Source organism: Orycteropus afer, unplaced genomic scaffold, assembly GCF_000298275.1.
Source record: "Orycteropus afer afer isolate SDZICR_OR568_19922 unplaced genomic scaffold, OryAfe1.0 scaffold00031, whole genome shotgun sequence".
NCBI classification, from domain to species: Eukaryota; Metazoa; Chordata; class Mammalia; order Tubulidentata; family Orycteropodidae; genus Orycteropus; species Orycteropus afer.
The window spans coordinates 843,647-864,152 of record NW_006921618.1 but is presented as its reverse complement, the minus strand read 5'-3'; the positions used below and the strand labels follow the sequence as shown (position 1 = coordinate 864,152).

At 47.9% G+C, this 20,506-nt stretch overlaps 1 protein-coding gene across 1 annotated transcript in view; it reads right to left on the bottom strand.

The window, feature by feature from the left end:
* Window positions 1–20,506, bottom strand: part of PADI4 (peptidyl arginine deiminase 4) — a 42,685-nt gene that overhangs the window by 4,812 nt on the left and 17,367 nt on the right. The window contains exons 3-14 of the mRNA XM_007935852.1: window positions 19,150–19,216; window positions 17,866–17,933; window positions 16,048–16,165; window positions 13,792–13,917; window positions 11,076–11,254; window positions 10,796–10,899; window positions 9,934–10,045; window positions 8,320–8,427; window positions 2,808–2,962; window positions 1,437–1,581; window positions 1,139–1,241; window positions 201–271 (exon numbers count right to left, since the gene is read on the bottom strand). Of these exons, the coding sequence (XP_007934043.1) occupies window positions 201–271; window positions 1,139–1,241; window positions 1,437–1,581; window positions 2,808–2,962; window positions 8,320–8,427; window positions 9,934–10,045; window positions 10,796–10,899; window positions 11,076–11,254; window positions 13,792–13,917; window positions 16,048–16,165; window positions 17,866–17,933; window positions 19,150–19,216 (1,356 nt within the window). The remainder of the gene's footprint in view (window positions 1–200; window positions 272–1,138; window positions 1,242–1,436; window positions 1,582–2,807; window positions 2,963–8,319; window positions 8,428–9,933; window positions 10,046–10,795; window positions 10,900–11,075; window positions 11,255–13,791; window positions 13,918–16,047; window positions 16,166–17,865; window positions 17,934–19,149; window positions 19,217–20,506) is intronic.

Here is a 20,506-nt window from a genome sequence, read left to right as displayed (position 1 = left end):
GCATCACCTGGCTCCTAGAGTGAAGGGTAAGGTCTCTCCCTCTTTCATTTACTCAGATCCTAAGAGGCATCATCATAGCCCCTAGGGCCACTCGTCACTGCGCCAACATGTAGCCCACAGAAGGCTCCTGCCTTGTGCCCCTACTTGCAGCGAAGGTGGCTGGGGTGGGGGTGGCATCGCCTGGGCACCCAGGCTTGTACCTCTGCGTATGAATTCTGTTCTCTCAATTTCTTGTTCGATAGAATGTTCTTTATTTCCTGCTGTTTTTTTCCTGTTATGGAGAAAGAGAAAAAGAAAAAAAAAAAGTGAATGAATTCAGGGGTCCATTTCCCTCTTCCCAGGAAGTACGTGAGGACTCAGTTTCTCCATCTATAAAATGGGTGCCACCGTCATTTCTAACGGACAAATTTGTTGTGAGCATCCGGGAAGCAATGCTTTGGATAAAATATTTGGTTATTATCAGTTTTTATGTAAAATGGTGCTCTCCCTCCATTAGAACTTCTTATCCCCAGAGATTCCCTTCAAAGAGGGGAAAAAAGGAGGCATGAGGGTCGCCTGAGGTCACATGATGTACTACAGATATTAGGCGAGAACGCTCAGACACGGAGGCTTGTCTAACCTCAACCCATGTCTGTGAGCTTTATTGAAAAAATATTTCAGTAAAGAAATTACAATATCACATCGTACTGTATTACCTGAAAGACTGAATTTCTTTCAGATCCTTAAACACATCTTGTTCTCTCTTGCCTTTGAGTCTTTGCATTCACTGTTCCCTCTGTCTGTAATATTTCCCTTCCCTTTGTCCCACCACCACATTTTTTCTAGCCACCTCCTACTCATCCCTTGTGTTCCTGCTTAGTTTTCACCTCCAGGAAGTTTTCCCTGAGCATCCCCAGATATCACCCAAGGCCCTTGTGTTATAGTTGTCTGATTGACTGGCTTCCCGTTGGATTGTAAGCCCCAGGGGCTGGAAGCCATTTTGTCCTGTGCGCAGTATCCCTGGTGCTTAGCAGGATGCCTGGCCTGCAGTAGATGCTCAGAAAATATCTGTTACCTAGGTGATTCCTTTTGGCAATAGGTGACCATGGGCAAGCAGAGAAAAATGCCCAGTTAGGAGGAACAGGCATGTTCCACTTACTCTCGATCCCTTTAAACAGCAGAGCCTCCCCGTGGCCCTCCTTCTCCAGTTCCTGGAACAGTTTGTAGCAGGCCCTGGGGCTGGCCAGGAGCAACCGGAAGCCCTGGAGACAGGAAACACTGAGGTCAAAGGCCAGTGTTGCCCATGGAGCTTTGCTGAGGATGTGGGGAGTTTGGGTTTGGTCCCAGCCTGGCTGCCTCCTCCCCCCTCCATTCCCCAGGGGTGAGGAAAAAGAGTCTGACATGGTGACCCAGGAAGGTGGCACATAGCCTCCTCCAGGCAGGCCTCCAGATTGTACCTTCCTGTTCTTCGCTGGCACAAAGCTCAGGAACTCGTCCACGTGGCCCACATATAACCAGTCAGAATAGAGCTTCACTGGGGCCTGCACCTGCTGGGCAGCGAGGAAGCCTTGCAGGGCCTGGTGCATCTCCCGGCTTTCATTGCTGTCAATGCAGGGTTAAAGGAGTGTGTGTGTAAAGGGGACAGTGATAGGGAAGGGGTTCAGCAGGAAGGTCTCTCAGGGACTGGGGACTTGGCAAAGGGGTCATGGTTCTCCTGCAGCCAGGAAGGGGATTCAGGAGGCCAGAAGGTCTCCTCACCTTTATTATATCTCCTAGTAGTTGTGGGATTTAGGAATTGTTATCCCAGTTTTATTGGGGAAACTGAGGCACAGAGTGTATAAGGTAATTGACTTAGTCTGTATGGTGGTGTTGTGGTTTGGAGCCAGTCTGACCTGAGTTCATGGTCCCTTGTTAGCTGTGTGGCCTTGGGAATGATCCTTCACCTCTCTGAGCCTCAGTTTTCTCCTTGCCCTGACGTATGTGATGTAGCCCCTACCTAGCTCTCTTCCTCTTGCTCAATCTGTTCTAGCCACTCTGGCTTTGTTGAACATACCAAGTTTGCTCCTGCCTCAGGGCCTTTGCATATCTCTTCCATCTACTTGGAATTCTCTGTCCCATATTTCCACATGGCCAGGTCCTTCTTATCATCAGACCTCAGCTCAAAAGCTACCTCCCCAGAAAGGACCTCCCTAAGCACCCTGACTAGGAGCTCTGGTAGCTTAGTGCCTAAGGCACTTGACTGCTAACCAGAAGGCTGGTGGTTCAAACCCACCAGCCACTCCTCAGAAGGAAGATTGGGCAATCTACTTCCGTAGTGATGCTGCCTCGGAAACCCAAGGAGGGGTCACTGTGAGTCGGGTCTGACTTGATGGCACATAACAGCAACAACAAAACACCCTGACTAACCTAATTCCCACTCCTCCTCTGTCCCTCTCTGATCTGTTTTCTTAACTATTAGAAATTATTTTATTTGTTTACTGTTCTATTATCTGTCTCCCTAACTGGACTCATGGCATGGACTTGTGCGTCATATTCATAGTTGCATTCCCAGCTCCTAGCATAATGCCTGGTATACAGTAGGTGCTCAGTGAATATTTACCAACTGAAAGAGTGGATGTAAGTCAGTAGAGCTGGGACTTAAACTTGGGTCTACAGGTCCCAAAGCCTGTGTCCCTTGTCCTATACTTTGATTCCTTTCATACTCAAGATCTTAAGTTTATTGTGCTCTCTTGGGTTGGGGGCAGGTAGCAGAGGCTTCTGGTTCTGGCCTCTGCATTTCCATGGCACTCCTCCCTGGACCCTGACCACCCTTCCCCTCCCCTCTTCACCTGGGGTAACTGCTACTCCCAAAAAGAATCCTGCCAAGTGGATAGTTCTTCCCCCCAACTGTGACTGGAGGGCTCACTTCCAGGTTCCCAAAGGCATCAAGACCAGTGATTTTCCCTCTTTTGGGCTCTTGAGTCACATAGCCAAAATCTGGACCCTGAAATGGAAGATGTGTTTGGCAAGAGTTAGAGAAAGGAGTCTCTGGGTAAAGAGAGGGTGAGGTTCAAGTTGAAAATTTCACTTGGTTACAAGAAGGAATTCAATAACCGCCAGTGGTTAGCACACAGGAGGTGTGGATTGTTGAAGGAATGTTGCATCAGGTCAATAAGAAAAGGGACTAGCATGTTGGGTACCTACTGAATGTCAAGTAAATAATATGATTTCATATCCACAATCAACACCCATGTAATAAGCAGTCAAGAAATCAGACATCATATTGCATTGGGCAAATCTGCTACAAAAGACCTCTTTAAAGTGTTGAAGAGCAAGGATGTCACTTTGAAGACTAAGGTGCACCTAACCCAAGTCAATTTTCAGTCATCTCATATGCATGTGAAAGCTGGACAATGAATAAAGAAGACCAAAGAAGAGTTGATGCTTCAGCTTCAGGGATGAGGACCTGGACATGTGTAAGGCGCAATCATTCAGCTACCACATTCCCTAGGAGAGGATGCAGCCTCTTTGCTCTGGTTGGTTAGTTGCTGCTAAGTTGGCTCCTACTCATGGTGACCCCATGTATGACAGAATGACATGTTGCCCTGTCTGGCACCATCTTTGTGATTGTTGGTGTGCTTCAGTCTTTTGAGAGCCTTCCAATCAGGGGGCTCATTGCCAGCAGTAGATTGGGCAATATTCTGTGTGATCCTGGGGTTTTCATTGGCTGATTTGGCAGTAGATCATCATGCCTTTCTTCCTAGTCTGTCTTAGTCTGGAAGCTCTCCTGGAGCCTGTCTGCCATGAGGGACCCTGCTGGTATTTGAAATACTGGTGACATAGCCTCCAGCCTCACAGCAACATGTAAGCCATCACAGTACAACCAACTGCCCCTCTACAAACTGATGATCCACTCCCTGGAGCTCAATGGACTCCCTGGAAGTGATTCCAAATTATGCTCCTGGGTGCATTTGCCTGGGAAGATGAGTAGTTGCAAGGAGATCTGTGACTCCAAAAGTTTAAAAATCATCGTTTCCACTTTCTCTCCAAAACCCATACCAATATAACTCTCATGCCTGAGGTCTTCAGTGACCACACAGAGAAATCAAGGGCAATTCTTGGCCTCATCTCCTTGACAACCAGTAGCATCCAGGACAGCTGGTCACACCCACATCTTGGACACACTTTCTGCACTTGGCTCTTGGGACCCTGTCCACTCTTCGTTCACCTCCTCCCTCATCACTGCTCCTTCTCCTTCTCCGATACTGTTCCCTCATTGTCTCTCTGACCTTGTGGCACTGGAAGGCCCCTCTTTATTCTCCAGTTTCACTCTCTCTCTTGCGATTCTTGCCTAGTGTCATGCTTGAAATGCCACTGATGAGCTGACAACTCCCAGTCTGGTCCTCTCCCCAAACTCTGGGCACATAGCCACCTGCTTACCTGACTTACCACTTGGGTGTTGACTTGGTATCTCAAATTTGATACACCCAAGTGCAACTCCTGATCCCTTCTTCCCGCCTCACCCCCTCACCTGCCAGTTTGCCCTCCCACCTCCCATCCTGGGGACAGTGCCTGCCAGTCACAGAATCAAAAGTCTTGATGGCACCTTTGGCTCATTTCATTCTCTCACCACTTGCTGCCATTGAGTCAATTTTGACTCATGGCGACCTCATGTGTGTCAGAGTAGAACTGTCCTCCATACAGTCTTCAATGGCTTTGTTTTCAAAAGTAGATCACCAGGACTTTGTTCTGAGACACTTCGGGGTGGACTTGTGCTGCCAACCTTTCTGTTAGCAGCTGACCACGTCAACCATTCACACCACCCAGTGACCACCAGGAAATCTGTTGGCTCTGCTTTCAGAATAGCTCTCATTCCCTCCCCCGCCCCACCCTGGTCTGTGGCCCCTCACCTCTCATCTCATTACTGCAATAGCCTCCTCCCGCTCTCCCTGCTTCTGCCCTTGACCCCTGCTGTCCCTTCTCAACATGCAGCCAGAGGGATCTTTGATAACACAAGTCACATCACAACCCATCCCTGTCTGAGACCTTGCAATGGTTCCTCGGTTTCTTGGAATCTAAACCAAATTCTTCACAGTGGCCAGCAATCTCATATGATCTGTCCCTTCACCCCAGGCCCTGTCACCTCTCTGACCTTAACCCCTCCCCTCCACACACTTCTCCACTTGCTCCTCTGCTCCAACCCCTCTGGTCTCCTTGATCTTCTTGAACACACCAGGCACGCTCCTGCCTCAGGACCTTTGCACTGGTTGTTCCCTCTTCCTGGAAAATTCTTCTCTCAGATGTTGGCATGGCCAACTCTCTCACCTCCTTCTAGTTTTTCCTCAATGCTAGCTTCTCAACGAGGCCTACCCTGACCATTCTATTTAAAATTGCAATCTACCCACCTCCTTCCCACAGCACTCTGACACCATGGAGTCCCTTTATTCTACTCTAGTCTTTCTTTTTTTCTGTAGCACTTGATGTCACCTTATAATATGCCACATGATTTATTTATTTGCTGTATTCATTGTTTATTGCTGGCCTCTCTTTGCTAGGTGTCAGCTCTGTGAGGGCAAGGACCTCTGTTTTGTTCACTGATGTATACCGCATTCTTAGACCAGGGCCCATCACAGAGCAGGTTCAGTGAATGTTTGATGAATGAATGATAAATTCACACAAATCTCCAACCTTGGCTGTCGTCATGAGAGGGGATCTGCTATATACACTGCAGGCTTGAATTTCTACAAGTAAGTGATGGGGTCCCCATTTTCTGTAGAAGCAGCTCCCCAAGAGTGGACTTGTGTGGGCTGCCCATGGATGCCAACTGATGCACCTTTGAGGCACAGCATTAGAAAGGTGTTGTCTTTTCAATTCTCCTCCAATCTTTTTGATTCACCAAATATTCAAGTCCCAGGGTGCAAAAACATCCTTAAAAAAACCAAACCAGTTGCCATTGAGTTGATTACAACTAATGGTGAGCCCACGTGTGCCACAGTAGAACTGCACTCCATGGGTTTTCAATGGCTGATTTTTCAAAAGTAGATTGTCAGGCCTTTCTTCCAATGTGTCTCTGGGTGGACTTGAACCTCTAACTTTTCAGTTTGCACTGAGTGATTCACCACTTGTCCCACCCAGGGATGCTGAATGCTTCCTTAACACCTGCTAATCTCCCATTTTAGCAACTAAATAGCTGATCTCAGGTTTGGCTATAGCAGTTGTATCTGCCATTTTATTTAAATTGTGTTTAATTTCACAGTTGTCTTCTATCTGTGGTAAAAGCTATAAGTTTTCCATTTATAGTGCTGACAAAATATGACTGGCATGATCTTAAGGAAAGAGTCCCCATTGTGCATTAAACCTCAAGCTAGTGCTGGGCAGAACAGCCCCAGCCCTATCCTCATGGTGCCTATGGTCTAGCTGGAAGAGACCATAAAAAGTGAATGAACAGATCAATGATTTATAACAAAGTATCCTGGAAGAAGGAGCTCTGGTGGCACAGTGGTTAAAGCATGCAACTGCTAACCAAAAGGTTGGCAGTTTGAACCTGCCAGCTGCTCCTTGGGCAAAGGATGAGGCAGTCTGCTTCCATAAAGATTTACAGCCTTAGAAACCCTATGAGGCAGTTCTACTCTGTGCCACAGGGTTGCTGTGAGTTGGGATCAACTCAATGGTAGCGATTTTGGTTTTGGTTCTGGTATTTTGGAAGAAACCACTAGGGCTGTATTCAAGAGTGCTGGGGTTTGGGGTAGGGCTTCCTTCTGAGGTCAGGGAAGGCCTCACTGAGGAGGGCATTGAAGCTGAGGCCTGAAGGATGAGAAATAGCCATCTACATGAATGGGGTAGGGCATTCCAGGTGGAGGGAATGGCATATGCAAAGGCTGAGAGCTGAGTAAAAGTTGGGTGCTGTTTGAAGAACAAGGAGGCCAGTGGGGCTAGAGGTGAGCAAGTCCATGTGGGGGAAGAAAAGTCCTCGATGAGGATGGGCATGTGGGCAGGGGCCCGAACATGGTGATGAGTTTGAATTTTATTCTGATTCTTCTTATTCTGAGTGATTTGAGCAGGAATCCTTTGGATTTGCTTGGCCAAGAGATCATTGCAGCCCCCTTTATCCCAGATTATCTGTGGGAAAGGGGAAGACACTTGTGCTGATGTGTCTGTCTGTCTGGCATTTTAATTTAGGACTTTGGAAGTTTGTCTTGTGTTGCCAGAGGATCTGGTCTTTGTCATGTTTGGAGTATCAAAGTAGGAAACAAGGCACTGAACAACATAGGGCTAACACCAGCAAGGACGGGCAGTCACAGACAGCTAGCTTATTTGTCCTGATGCTCCTGAAACAGGATTAACTTGATTCCATGGCATAGAAGACACTGTGAACCCAACAAAATCCCTGCATCTCCCCTGCTCAGTGCAGGGCGTGGCTAGGGGTAAGGAGAGCTCAGGACAAGTTGTTGAGTTAAACTGAAGTTTTGTTTAAAAGCCTCCTGTGTGGGCAGGGACACCTTCTCCATTCCTTTGAGAGCAGGATGCTCCTTGGAAAGCCATTTACCTTAGCAAACCTCGCACCTCATGTTATTCCCCCCATTTTCCCTGGGCTCCTCGAATCAACTGGTTGCCAGGGCTCTGGGTGCAGGCTGAGTCTTTCTGAGAGAACAGGAAGGCCCTCTGGTTAAGAGCATGCTCAAGGCCTGGCCTGATCCAACTTCTTCACTCACCTTTGTGTGACTTTGAGAAAGTCACTTCATGTCTCAGAGATCAGTTTTCTCATCTGTAAAACTGGTCTATTAATAGCATCTACATCAAAGCCTAAAAGCTTATCAGAAGAATTAAATGCATGCTCAACTCTCCTCATCATTATTGTTGTTATTATTATTCTATGCTGAGTTTGCATGAACCTGCCAGGCTAGTCAAGCATGACTCACTTGGCTGATAAAGTCACATGAGGGCATGATCACTCTGGTCCTGAATACCACCACATTCTGGATGGAGCCCCTCAGATCAGACCCTGCCCAAAAAACAGAAGCTCCAAGTGGATGCTGGAAAAGGTACCAACCCTGGCTCTGACCCCACCTTGCCTCAAAAGCATCTCCAGTCCAACAAGGATGTCTGAGCCCAACCTGTTCCTCAGCAGGGTTATCTTGAGGTGTGAGCTCACAGGTGGAGAAGGCTTTTGAGAAATGAGCCAGATCTTATCAGCAGGATCACAACAAAAACAACCAGTCCCGCCTGCACTGCCCCTGAGCAAGCAGGAATTCCATGGTGGGAGCTGGGCTGCTCAGCCCTCAGGGGTGTGGGAGGGTGGACAGGCTAATGAGGAAGACAAGGAGGTTTCAGCAGCTGGTGACCCCCACCCCATACAGGTACCAGCACACGTTTGATGGGGAAGTCCTTCAGGCCTCTGTTCCGTGGGGAGTCGAAGACCACTGGCAACGTTTTATGTGGGGCTTGGGTATAGCCAATCTCCATTTCATCCTGTGCAGAAGGAGAAGAAAGGAGGTTGTTAGGCATGCTGCCTGGGTCCTGGAACCCACTGCAGAGATGGGGACGCAGAACCAGCCCCTCTCCCACCATTGGAGTCTTGTAAAATGTTTGACCCAGAAAAGGGAGTCTGAGAAAACAGAGCTTATTGTCCTGTGTATGCCTGGTGCCCAAACAGGTGGTGACACCCCTGGTGTGCCCTTCACCCCCACTCCTGCTGTGTGCCCTGGCTGGGTGCTGGGATCCATGATGAACAAGACGTGGCCCTGTCCTCAATTAACCTGTCCCTCAAGGTGGATGAGCAGCTCTGTGTTAGGAGAGTGATGGGAGGGGAAGTTGAGGGTCTGAGAGGTTGTGGGGAGAGAGGCTCCTCATGCCATTGGGGTTGGGATTGGCCAGAGAAGACTTCTTGGAAGGAGGGAGGTCTGGAGGGTGATAATGAATAGCCCTTGCCCCACAGCCCCCTGACTGTCCCAAAACAGGGCAGGTAAGGCCTCAACTGAGCTCATGGAGTAGGAGAAGGGAGGTTCAGAGATGGATCTGGTGCAAATCCTGCTTCAAGGTCCTTGCTTTCTAGAGGCAGACATGATAGTGAACCAAACAATGTTGGCATATTGGCAATTCCATATGGTTCGACCCCTGACACCATAAAGATAGAATGACAAGAAAGAAAATGGGTTTTGGAAGAAAGGGGGGTGAATTCCCACTGGAGGACTGGGGAATGTTAAAGCTGGGATTCAATGGGAATAGGAGAAAGAACAGCAAGGGCTAAGGTGTGGAGATGGGCAGCAGGTGAGTGACATGGGGGCAGAGACCTGACCACCAAGGCCAGGCTTTGGCACCGAGCTGAATGACACTCTCTGCCTTGAGGAGCTCATCAGTACAGGGAAAGGCTAGGCGAGGGAAGCAGATGGTCCTGGAAGCAGGCTGGGGAGGAGGCCATGGGAGCCATGACAAGTGCTAGAGCAGGGGTGTGACCTGGTCTGGGGGCTGAGCCCTGAAGGCCAGCCTGTGGGGAGGGCCCCTTGAGGGGATGAGCCGTTGAGGGTTGAGCCTCCTGAGCTTTGTAGCCTCTCTGAGGTTGTCAGAGAGTTCTTAAGCAGAGAGGTGGCTTTCATTTTGGTGGCCACGGTTGGCATGTGGTGGCACAAAGTCAATGTCAGTTGACTCATTGGCCCGAACCCTCTTATGCAGGGACACTTAGAGATCCCTAACTCCCTGCCTATCCAAGAAAGGGCAGTTGGCAAGACACTGGGCTGGTCCCCAGAAGCCCAAACCAAAAAAACAAAACAAAACAAAACAAAAAGAAACCCAAACCCACTGCCATCAAGTCGATTCCGACTCATAGCGACCCCATTGAGTTTCCAAGGCAGTAAATCTTTATGGAAGTAGATTGCCCAGTCTTCCTTTTGCCCCAGAAATGCAGACCCTCTAAATGTCCTTTCCCTCTTGTGCTCCAGACCACCTGCCCTTGCCTACCTGTCCCACAGGGCCACGTACCTGCATCCACTGGTCATTGTCGTTCTTGTCCTCAGGGCAGATAGTTAGCTTGCACTTGGCTTTCTTGGCCAGAGTGGTCAGTGACTTCAGGAAGTCATCGTTTTCAGAAATCCTGGATAGAGAGAAAAAGCAGCCCTTTAGTGCTCTGGATTCAGCTAGTAGCCTGGGCTGGGCTCTGAGGGGCCAAGCTGGATAGTCCCAGTGTCTTCTAGGGGGCGCAAGACCCCAGGCCTGGATGGAGCGGGAGGGGCACTTAGTAAGTGCTCAGGAGACATTTGTTGGCCTAACTCATCCTGTCTCTCTACCCTTAACAGGCATTATCTCATATAATCCTCATAACAGCCCATGAGGCAGGAAACCCCTTTCACTAAAGAGGAGATGGCAGCTGGAGGTCATGCCACCTGAGGACAGCTCTGAGATTCAAACCTAGGCCTCTCTGGCATCTAGCCTGCACCTTAACCTGGCTACACTCTTACTCATTCTGTCCCTGAAGCAACTGGAAGAGGGGAGAGGATGCCCCTGAGGCCCTGCACACTTATCAGGGGCTCTCAGACTAGAAGACTGATTCCTAGAGTATTCCCAGAGACAAGACCCAACAGGTCAGGGGTTGGCCATGAATGTGCATTTTAAGCAAGTTTCTAGGTGTTTCTGATGTAGGAGGTTCACATTGAGAAACCCTGGAAACCTGGCTTAGGGACTCACCTGGCTCTGGGACAGGATAACAACCGCCACTACAGTTTTTCCCATTCCTACAACAAGTATGTGATGGACTGTGGTCAAAACCCAGGGTTCCTGACTCCCAGTACAGGACTTCTCCTAGTGTAACAGTGCCTCCCACTGCTAGCACTCTAGTGCCCCTCACCTGCACACATACACCTCCTGTGGGGGCTGGGTGTTGGGGGTCATGATCCATGGGGCCACACGGAAGGTCACGCTGTCTTGGAAAACCAGGGTTTCAGGGGTCTCCTGTGGAGAGCAGGGCAGGGAAAGGGCCATCACAGCAGCCAGGGTCTAACATCTACCATTTCCATGGCAGCTGTTTGGGGGCCCCTTCCCCAGCTGCACTCTGCACCCACCTCCACCCCCAGTTGGGTCACTGCCTGGAAGCCCAGCCCCCATTATAGGCTACCATCATGGCTTACCTGGCTGGATATGTCCAAAAGGGAGACACTGAGGGAAATGAGCCCTGGGAAGCTGACATTTGGGAAAGCAAGGCCCTCCACGTAGAAGTCGGTGCTGTGCTGGCCATCGGGGAGCTCCAGGGCATGGCACGGCTTCTGGGGTCCCAGGACTATCTTATATTTGGAGGGTGACTTGTTCCCTAGGAAGAGAACAGGGGAGGTTCAAGTCTGCACATTATCTCTGAAAACCTCATTTCTTCTCCCTGTTGTGGTGACACCTTATCCAGGGCTATTGCATGGACCCTACCTGAGGGCTTTCACAGCCAAAGCTGGCTGGACCCTCCCTTTGGGAATACAAGACCAAAGTCCAGCTGGGGTGTTGCTCCCTGGGCTGGGGGGTGACAGGGGTCCCTGAGCCATTCCCAACTTTACAAGAAGTCCAACATGAATGAAGTCCAGCGTGAAGTCATTCATTCACGCATTTATTGATTTATTCCTGAGCACCTGTTCCAGCCAGATTTCATCTGAGACCTGGAAATACCAGGGAGACAGTAACCACCCTCATCCCCAGAGAGTGCACAGTCTATGGGTGAGTAGGAGGAGCACAGACTGTCAAAATAACAGAGGACGATAAGTGCTGTGATGGAAGGACATCTAGAGAATCAGGGAGGGCTTCCTGGAGGAGGTGATGCCTGGTGTGTTGTCAGACTAATGTCAGTTGAATTACTTTGGTATAGAAAGGAGTCACTGGATGGTGCAACTACTAGCTGAAAGGTTGGTGGTTTGGATCCACCCAGAAGTGTGTCAAAAGACAAGCCTGGTGATCTGGTTCCAAAAGGTCACAGCTTTGAAAACCCTATGGAGTAATTCTATTCTGCACACATGGGGTCGCCATGACTTGGAGTCAACCGGAGAGTAACCTGTAACAACAACAAGAATGGAAGGAAGTTCTATTCTGCACACATGGGGTCGCCATGAGTCGGAATCAACCGGAGAGTAACTCATAACAACAAGAAGAATGGAAGGAAGCCAGCTCACATTGCACCTCTGCACAAACCCATCTGATTGGCCTCTGTGGTGGTTTTGTTTTTGTGTCAACTTGGCTGGGCCTGGTTGAGTGGCTGAGCAACTGGATATAGTATTCCCCATGATAAGACTGGTAATCAACTCCATGGTGGAATCTACTGTGAACAGCTGATTAGCTGCTTTGGGTATGTGGTCTGCTTCCCGTATATAAGCAGCAGCTTTGGGAATGGTCTCTAGCTTATGGCACGCTTGGACCCTGCATGTAGCCATGTCATTGTTCAGCAGCCTGCCATGCTCTTTGGGACTTACAATAGACTTGAATTAACGGCCTGCCATGTGGTTTGGTAACATCAGGACTGTGCCTTTTTACTTGTCAACCTTGGGCTTGGCAGCCTCAGCAGCCAGCAGCTGTCTGAGTGAAGAAAAGCCTCTAGCTTCAGTGGGCCGGGAGCTGGAGGCGGAGCTGAAGCCCAAAGCTGAGGAGCTTTCACCCAACCCCTAGAGCCTGGCACTTGAACTTGGACTTAAAGCCTCCAAATTGTAAGAATAAACTCCTGTTTGTTAAGGCCATCCCATCTGTGATATATTCTTGTCAGAGCGGCACGAGGTAACCAGAACAACCTCCATCCTGTAGGTAAATTGAACTCACAAGCCCCACAAGCCTCCCTGCATTCCTCTAGCCCACAGTTATGATCTCACCTCAGTGCCTTTGCATGTGCTGTTCCATCTGCCTGGAATGTCCTTCCTTCCCCCTGTGTCTACTATTCCCATACTCATTTCTGCTCAAATGACAACTCTCAGAGAAGCCTTGCCTGGCGCCTCTCTACACACTCTTACTCCATCCCTCACTCCACACTGTCTTCTGTAATGTATTTATCTACACAGTGTTCAACACCATCTGACAAACTTGGTATTTTACCTATCATTGTCTCAATCCTCTAAGATGAAAGAAGCATGAGGGTGGGGACTTTGTTTTGTTCATTGTTGCCTGTGCCCTGACTCTAGAACAAAGACTGGCATTTAATAGACGTTCATGCACCACTGAGCTATTACTGATATCTTTCATTAGAAGGAGGAACCCCTGGATGGTGCAAACGGTTAATGTGCTGAGCTGCTAACCAACAGGTTGGAGGTTCAAGTCCACCCAGAGTTGCCTTGGAAGAAAGTGCTGGCAATTTACTTCTGACAAACTAGCCATTAAAAGCCCATGGAGCACAGTTCTACTGTGACACACGTGGGGTCTCCATGAGTTGGAGCCAACTCCATGGCAACAGATTTTGGTTTTGATTAGCAGGATGTTGGAGAATGAATCCTTGCCTAACATATGCAGTCTGCTTGGATTCACAATCTATATAAACATGAGTCCGTTGTGTGTAGGTGAGAGAGAGAGAGACAGAGAATGGGAGAGACACAGAGGCAGAGAGAAGCAGGGAACAGTAAGGAGTCCTTGGGAGGGTGGTTGTTTCCTTCACAGGGCTCACTAGCACCAGACATGCTCTCATGACTGTGTGTGCATTTTGTCTGTGGCCTTCTTCTAGAAGGGAGTGAGAGAAACACTGTCTTGCCCATGCTGCATGCCTGGTTCTTAGGACCCAGCATATAGTGGTGCTGAGGCACTGTCCACTGAAGAGGCTGCATCCCAGTGGTTGGAATATGTAGGGATCACAGATAGGGAGAAACAGAGACAGGAGGCCCAGGCAGGATAACTCACGTTTGGCGTGAAACACACGCACTTTGTCCATCTCTGATTTGGCCACATGGAGCACTAGTTGGTACTTGGTGAAGAAACCGTTGGGGGTCTGTGTGCTCAAGGTCATCAGAGACATGTCCTGCAGGTCTGGAACAAGGAGGGTGTGGCCTGAAACGCAGGTCCTGAGACCACTTGCTGGCCAAGCCTGCACAGATACACAGCTAATCTCTTGTTAGTCAGCCCCTGGTGGGGACTTACTACCCTTCCAGCCCATCCCCCTCGAGACCACTTTTTATCATGTTGCCCAATTTTATTTTCTCCATATGATTTCCCTCAGAAGGAAGACTGGGGAATCTACTTCCGTAGAGATACTGCCTCGGAAACCCAAGGAGGAGTCGCCATGAGTTGGATTTGACTCGATGGCAGTGAGTTTTTTTTTTTTTTTTTTTAATGCAGTTTCCAGTGTTTGAAATGATCTTTTTCATTTTGGAAAGGTGGTAGGGTTTTGGTCTTCTCCCACTAGGGTGTAAGCTCAGCAAAGACAGGGACCATGCTTAGCTTATTTATTGCTGTGTCTCCAGCACTTAGAATGGAGCAGCACCTAGAACTGTGACTAGCACGGGACAGGTGCTGGATAACTATTTATGGAATGAATGGATGAAAAGATTTCTTCCCACTGTCCTGGGCAGGAAGTGAAGTTCATGAATGAACTTGGATAACAGCAAAGGCATAGGGAAGGCAATACTCTCAAGCAACAGTTTCTCTGACAGATTGAGTCGACTATGAATCCTGGATCTGCGTGAGCTTGGAACTGGTTTCTGGTGCCTCAGTTTTATCATCAATAAACCGGGTTGTAATGGTTTTTGTGTGTGAACTTGGCTAGGATACGGTTCCCAATGATTTGGCCAAACACTAGACTAGTTGCTGTTTCATAATGTAATCTAACACAATGTAATAACCTCCCATAATGTAATCTAATGCAACATAACTGACCAATCAGTTGAGAGGAGAGTTCCATAGGATATGGTCAGCTCCAGACTTTGAATAGATATTTTGGCAGAACTCATTCTCTCTCGACTCTGTACTCTTCCTCTTGGCTGAACTACAGATCTTGGAATGCAAGCCAGTAGGAGTCTCTAGCCTGCCACCCGATCTACACCATCACATGAGCCAACCCCTTGAAGTAAATCTCTCTCTACATATGGACACACACATACAGACACTCACACACACACTCACACACACACACATATACTACTGGTTTTTTTTCTCTAGAGAACCCTAACTAAGACAAAGGCTAAGAACAGTGTTCACTCTTAGGACTGTTGTGCAACTAAAATGAAGTAATGCATACAATTATATATATACATGTATTATAATGAATACAGGCATAATGCAAAATATATATATAATGCATATGAAATGCTTATTGCAGTGCTTGGTACCCACAAAAGGTACTTTGACCATGACTGTGTACCAGACACTGTGTAGAGGCTGTCCCCTGGCCTAAGGTCAGACTAACTGGATGCAACTTTATAGTGCATCCATTTCCATGATATCCTAGCAACTCCCCAGGAAGGCCACAGCTGTTGCCCTGGCATTGCCAACCTCTCTGCCTTAGCATCCTCCTCCAGGAAGTGGTTGATGTTGTCTCTCCCACCCTGGCCACAGCTCAGCAGCCCAGAGATGTGCCAGGGCGTCCTACACCCTTGACTAGTCCACTACCCTCCTTGTGCCCTAAATTTTCTCTGGTGTCAGAATGCCCAGGTTCAAATCCTTAGCCTGCTACTTCTTAGCTATGTAACCTTGGGCAAATTGCTTAACTCCTTTGTGCCTCAGTTTTCCCACCTGTAGAATGGGAGTGACAATAATGCATGCCTCTTGGCTTTGGTTAAGGTATCAAATGAGCTAGTGATTCTGAAGTGTTCAGAGTAGTGCCTGGATCTGGCAGGGACCCAGGGGCAACTCTGGCATGTGTTTGGGGCAGGCTTTCATTTGGGATTATTTTGGGCTCCAAGTTTGACTCAGGGGCAGAAGTTTGAGATAGGCAGTGGGAACTGGAGCCTAGAAGAGACTCAGCATTGATCCCAGCTTTTCTCTCACTGCTGTGTGATCTTGGACAGGTCGCTTACCCTTTTAGGACCTTTTCCCATTTCTTCACCTGTAAAATGAACATAGTAACAAGGACATGCTTTCAGCTCCTATTTCAGAGAGCTGATAGGAGGCACAGGCCATGTGGACAAAGTTCCATCCCCACTAGCTATCAGGGGTCTTTACCTTTGCTGTCATGTGCCTCATCATCCTTGAAGTCCATGGTGGAGGATGTAGGATTATCTTTGTCGCAGTTCACCAACAGGATGGCACCTTGTCTGTGAGGGCCCCAGGTCCAATTTCTCTGTGGACACCCACAAGAGACGGGGCATGCTTAGGAAACTGCATAGAGCCCCCAACCCTCAGAGGAAGCACAGCGACCTCCCCCTGTCGCCTCATCAGCTTCCTGCAGGTCATACTCCTGTTCCCACACCACGTCATTCTTTGTCCCAGAAGTGGATTTTTGCCTACCTACCAAGTCATAAACACATTCACTGAAAATGCTGTGTGTCCATTTTTTAAAAAGCGCTGACATCAGTAAAATGGACTTTAACAACTATTTTAAAATGTTGACTTGACAAACCAAAATGAGCTAAATATTTATGTCAAGATTCTAATCTAAATAGTTACTATTATGTGAATTCTTAATTACTTATTTACCAAAGTGTGTGTCTATTCTTAGCAGCCAGATACTGTCTGTTAAAAGATGAAAGCAAATTAAGCGGCTCTGCCTGGTGGGGAATCTCATAGTGATGATGTCTTCCCTTTATGGGACAGCTCTCACCACTGGGGATGAAAAGGGTGGATTCCACTCCCAAGGTTGTAATTTTTCCAGAACCTTCCTGCTTCCCCACTTTTCTCCTCATTTTTGATTGACAAGAGGATCTTAATCTTTCTACTGGTATAAAACAAACAAAAATCCACCCCCCATTGAGTCAATTCTGACTAATAGTTACCCTTTAGCCAGAGTAGAACTGCCTCATAGGGTTCCCAAGACTGTAAATCTTTACAGAAGCAGACTGCCTCATCTTTCTCCCACGGAGCAGCTGGTGGGTTTGAATCGATGACCTTTTTTGGTTAGCAGCTAAATGTTTTATGTACTGTGCCACCAGAGCTCCTTTTTTGCAGGTCACAGCTTCCCAAAATGCACATATCACATCAGGATAAAATCATGCAGGCAGTTTTGGGTGTTCAGGGATACCCTGGAGTTTATCCCGGACCTGGGGTTAAGACTCCTGCTCACAAGCCCCTCCCATACTCTCCACTACCCTCTCTTTCCTCAACACATATTCCTTGTCCCACCTGACTCCTTCCCTCCTCTACCTCCTGCCATTTTGTCCTTTATTTATCATTACCCCATGCAGGCAATACCAAGGGCATATCATTAAAGATTCTGGGACTCCCTGGGTGTTGCAAATGTTTAAGTGCTCAACAATTAGCCAAAAGCTTGGTGGTTGGAAGTCATCAGATGTGCCTTGGAAGACAGACCTAGCGATCAGCTTCTGAAAGGTGACAGCCTTGAAAATCCTATGGAGCAGTTCTGCTTTGCACACATGGGTCATCGTGACCTGGAATTGATCCCACAGGGATTTTAAGCCTGAGAGACCTTCTTACAAATCTTTTCTCAGCTGTGTGTGTGACTTTTTAGGGTCTAGGACAACACATCCTCTGTATCCAGAGATGGAGAAAACCTGGTCTTGTACAAGAGATGGGATATATATAAACCGAAATGTTCATGGTGATTTTAATTTCCTTCTACTTTTTTTTTCTTTCTGTTTTTGTTCTTTCTTCCTGAATTGTGTCTCTTACGGTCAATCTGTATCACTCTGGCACATGTGAGACAGACTGCTGTTCACTTCATCACCACTAGAGGTTGCCCCAGGAGAACCCAGTAGAGCTAAAGGAAGCTTTTTGGTAATCAAGTAAGTAATTTAGTAATTAAGAATCCACATAATATCTAAAGGAAGCTAAAGGAAGCGGCAGTTGGTGGAGGTTGCACAGTACCTGGTAGTTCTTGGTTCCTGCCGGCTTCACTTTGCCTGTGCGGGTGATGTCCGTGTGCAGGGAGATTTCTGAAATCCCACAAAATGAGAGGAGAGGGTTGGCCAGGGTACAGAGTGGAGGCACTCACCTGGCCTCCTTGGTTCGGGAGACAGTGGACACCAAGTTTGAGGAGCATTGCTCCCTCTCCTTTCCCAGGAGACATAGTTTCAAAGAACCCATCCCCTACTGAGGCCCCAAGAGTGATGGCTGCATTTCAGACAGCAGAGTGGGACTTCTGACCATCCCCACCCTCCTTCAAGGGAACCACGACTGTGATGCAAACCAGACCCTAGGTGGCTAGCTGCCCAGGAGTTTCAGAAAGAATACCCAGCCACCCCAACAGGAGTTTCCATGTGAAGCCCTGCAAGGACATCTCACTCAGCTCGTGTTTGTTTATCTATTTAATACAAAGTATTTATATGCTCTAATGGGAGCTCTGGTAGCATAGTGGCTAAGGCACTTGACTGCTAACCAGAAGGCTGGCGGTTCAAACCCACCAGCCACTCCTCGGAAGGAAGATGGGGCAATCTACTTCCGTAGTGATACTGCCTCGGAAACCCAAGGAGGGGTCACTATGAGTCAGATGTGACTCGACGGCACATAACAACAACAACAATGTCAGCCCCAGGGTTACAGGTCAACAATGGTCAGGCTGAGCAGCATACAGAAAAATGTTTAGATATTTAATAACATTTAAATAACACTGTGTTATTATTGCTCAAGAGGAGGTCAAATTTAAAAATGGATTTATTTAAAGAAGAATATTAAAAAATATATTAGTGGATCACTGATATGGCAAAAATTTGTGAAGATGGGATATAAATCATGGAAACCTGGAAACTCTGGTCTATATTATTGTATAAGGCATTAACAACTTTTGTTACAAATATTTCAGTGTCAAAAAGGGATAGAGAATCATATGTTGAAAATCTCTGTTGTTGTTGTTGTGTGCCAAAATCTCTGTACCCACTGTCTCACTTAAAAAATAAAATATTAAGATCTAATTGAAGCTCACTACATACTCTTCCCAATTATGTTTTTTTGTGGTTCACTGACCGGGGTGGGGGGAGGCGGAATATTTATGAACTAACAGATGTGTGCTGGCTAGAACCTGTCCTTTTTCTGTGTTCAGTCTAAGATTAGCTCCAGGGCTGGAGAGATGCCTTGTAGGTATGTGTGTATGTGTGTGTGTGTGTGTGTGTGTGTGTGAGGGGCTGGTGCTCCAGGATCCTGGTCATCACTTACCAACTCCAGTGAGGTAGAGCAGGGCTTGGGTTGGTGGGGACTTGGGTCCATAGTATGAAATTTGAACCTACAGGACAGCAGAAGATCACTAATGACTTCTCTTATTCATTCAACAAACACTGACTGGGCCTCTGCTATGTGCCAACTCAGCACTGGGCCCTGGAGAGACAAGGATGGATAAGATGTGGTCCCAGCCTTTAAGGAATGCCCCAACTGGTGGAGGTGGAGAGCTAGCAAACAACTCAAATAACTATGATGCTATAGAAGAAGATTCTAAGGGAGCTTAGAAGTGGAGGGACTCACTCTGCCTAGAGGTGTCAGGGAGGCTATAATGAAGAGTTACACTTTGAGGTGGGTCTTAGAAAGTGAGTAGGAGTTTTTTGGCTAGAGACACAGTGGAAGAAGCATTAGAGGGAGAAGGTTGGTTAAAACCATAGAAAGTGACTGGCAAGCAAAAGGGATTAAGGAAAGACCTCAAAAACCAGACCTCAGAGAGGCCAGGGCTTAAGCCCTGGGAGAATCTGGGGAGCAGAAGGTTTACATGAGTGGTGGTCTCTACATGGTGGGTGCTACTGAGATCAAGAAACACAACCTTTTTTGCCCAAGGTTCAAAATCCAGGGAGAACACATCTGATTGGTTCAGCCTGTCCAGAGGAGGGCAGAGCATCTAGATCAACACTTTCAAGCAAAATGGCAGTAGGAAGTTGCCCCAAGCAAAATCAAGGAGATACCATCAGAAGAGGTGTTCCTGAGGAATCCAGTGGAGCCTGCTGAGGTGTTTGGACCTGCCCTGTACGGAGTGGGGATCCAGGCAAGTGTCATGGCCACTGTTGGCTCTCATATGGACCAAGGCATCAGTGTCCTGACTGGCATCCCTGCCTCCAGTCTACTTCCTAGATCTTATCTATTTGCTGTGCTTCAGCCAGTGGTATCTAATATACAAATATGAGTTTGTTACTCCCCAGCTGAAAAATTTCCATTGGCTTCCTGTTGCCCTCAGAAAATGAGGTCCCTGATGCTAAATCCTTTATACTGGCTCCCTCTCTCACCCACATGCCTCCTTACCCTCCCATCTTGCCATATACAACTACCTCAGTTTCTCCAACATGTTTCTCACCCTCTTCTCATCCAGAGTATGCACACAGACCACCTTCTTTCTCTATGTAGTGATTTCACTTCCATGGACCACTCATCACCATCCCTCAGCTTGCCACTTCTTCCAGGAAGGAGCTCTGGTGGTGTAGTGCCTAAGGCATTTGACTGCTATGGTAGTTAAGTTTGTGTGTCAACTTGGCTGGGCCTGGTTGAGTGTCTGGGCAGCTGGATGTAGTATTCTCCATGATGAGACTGGTAATCA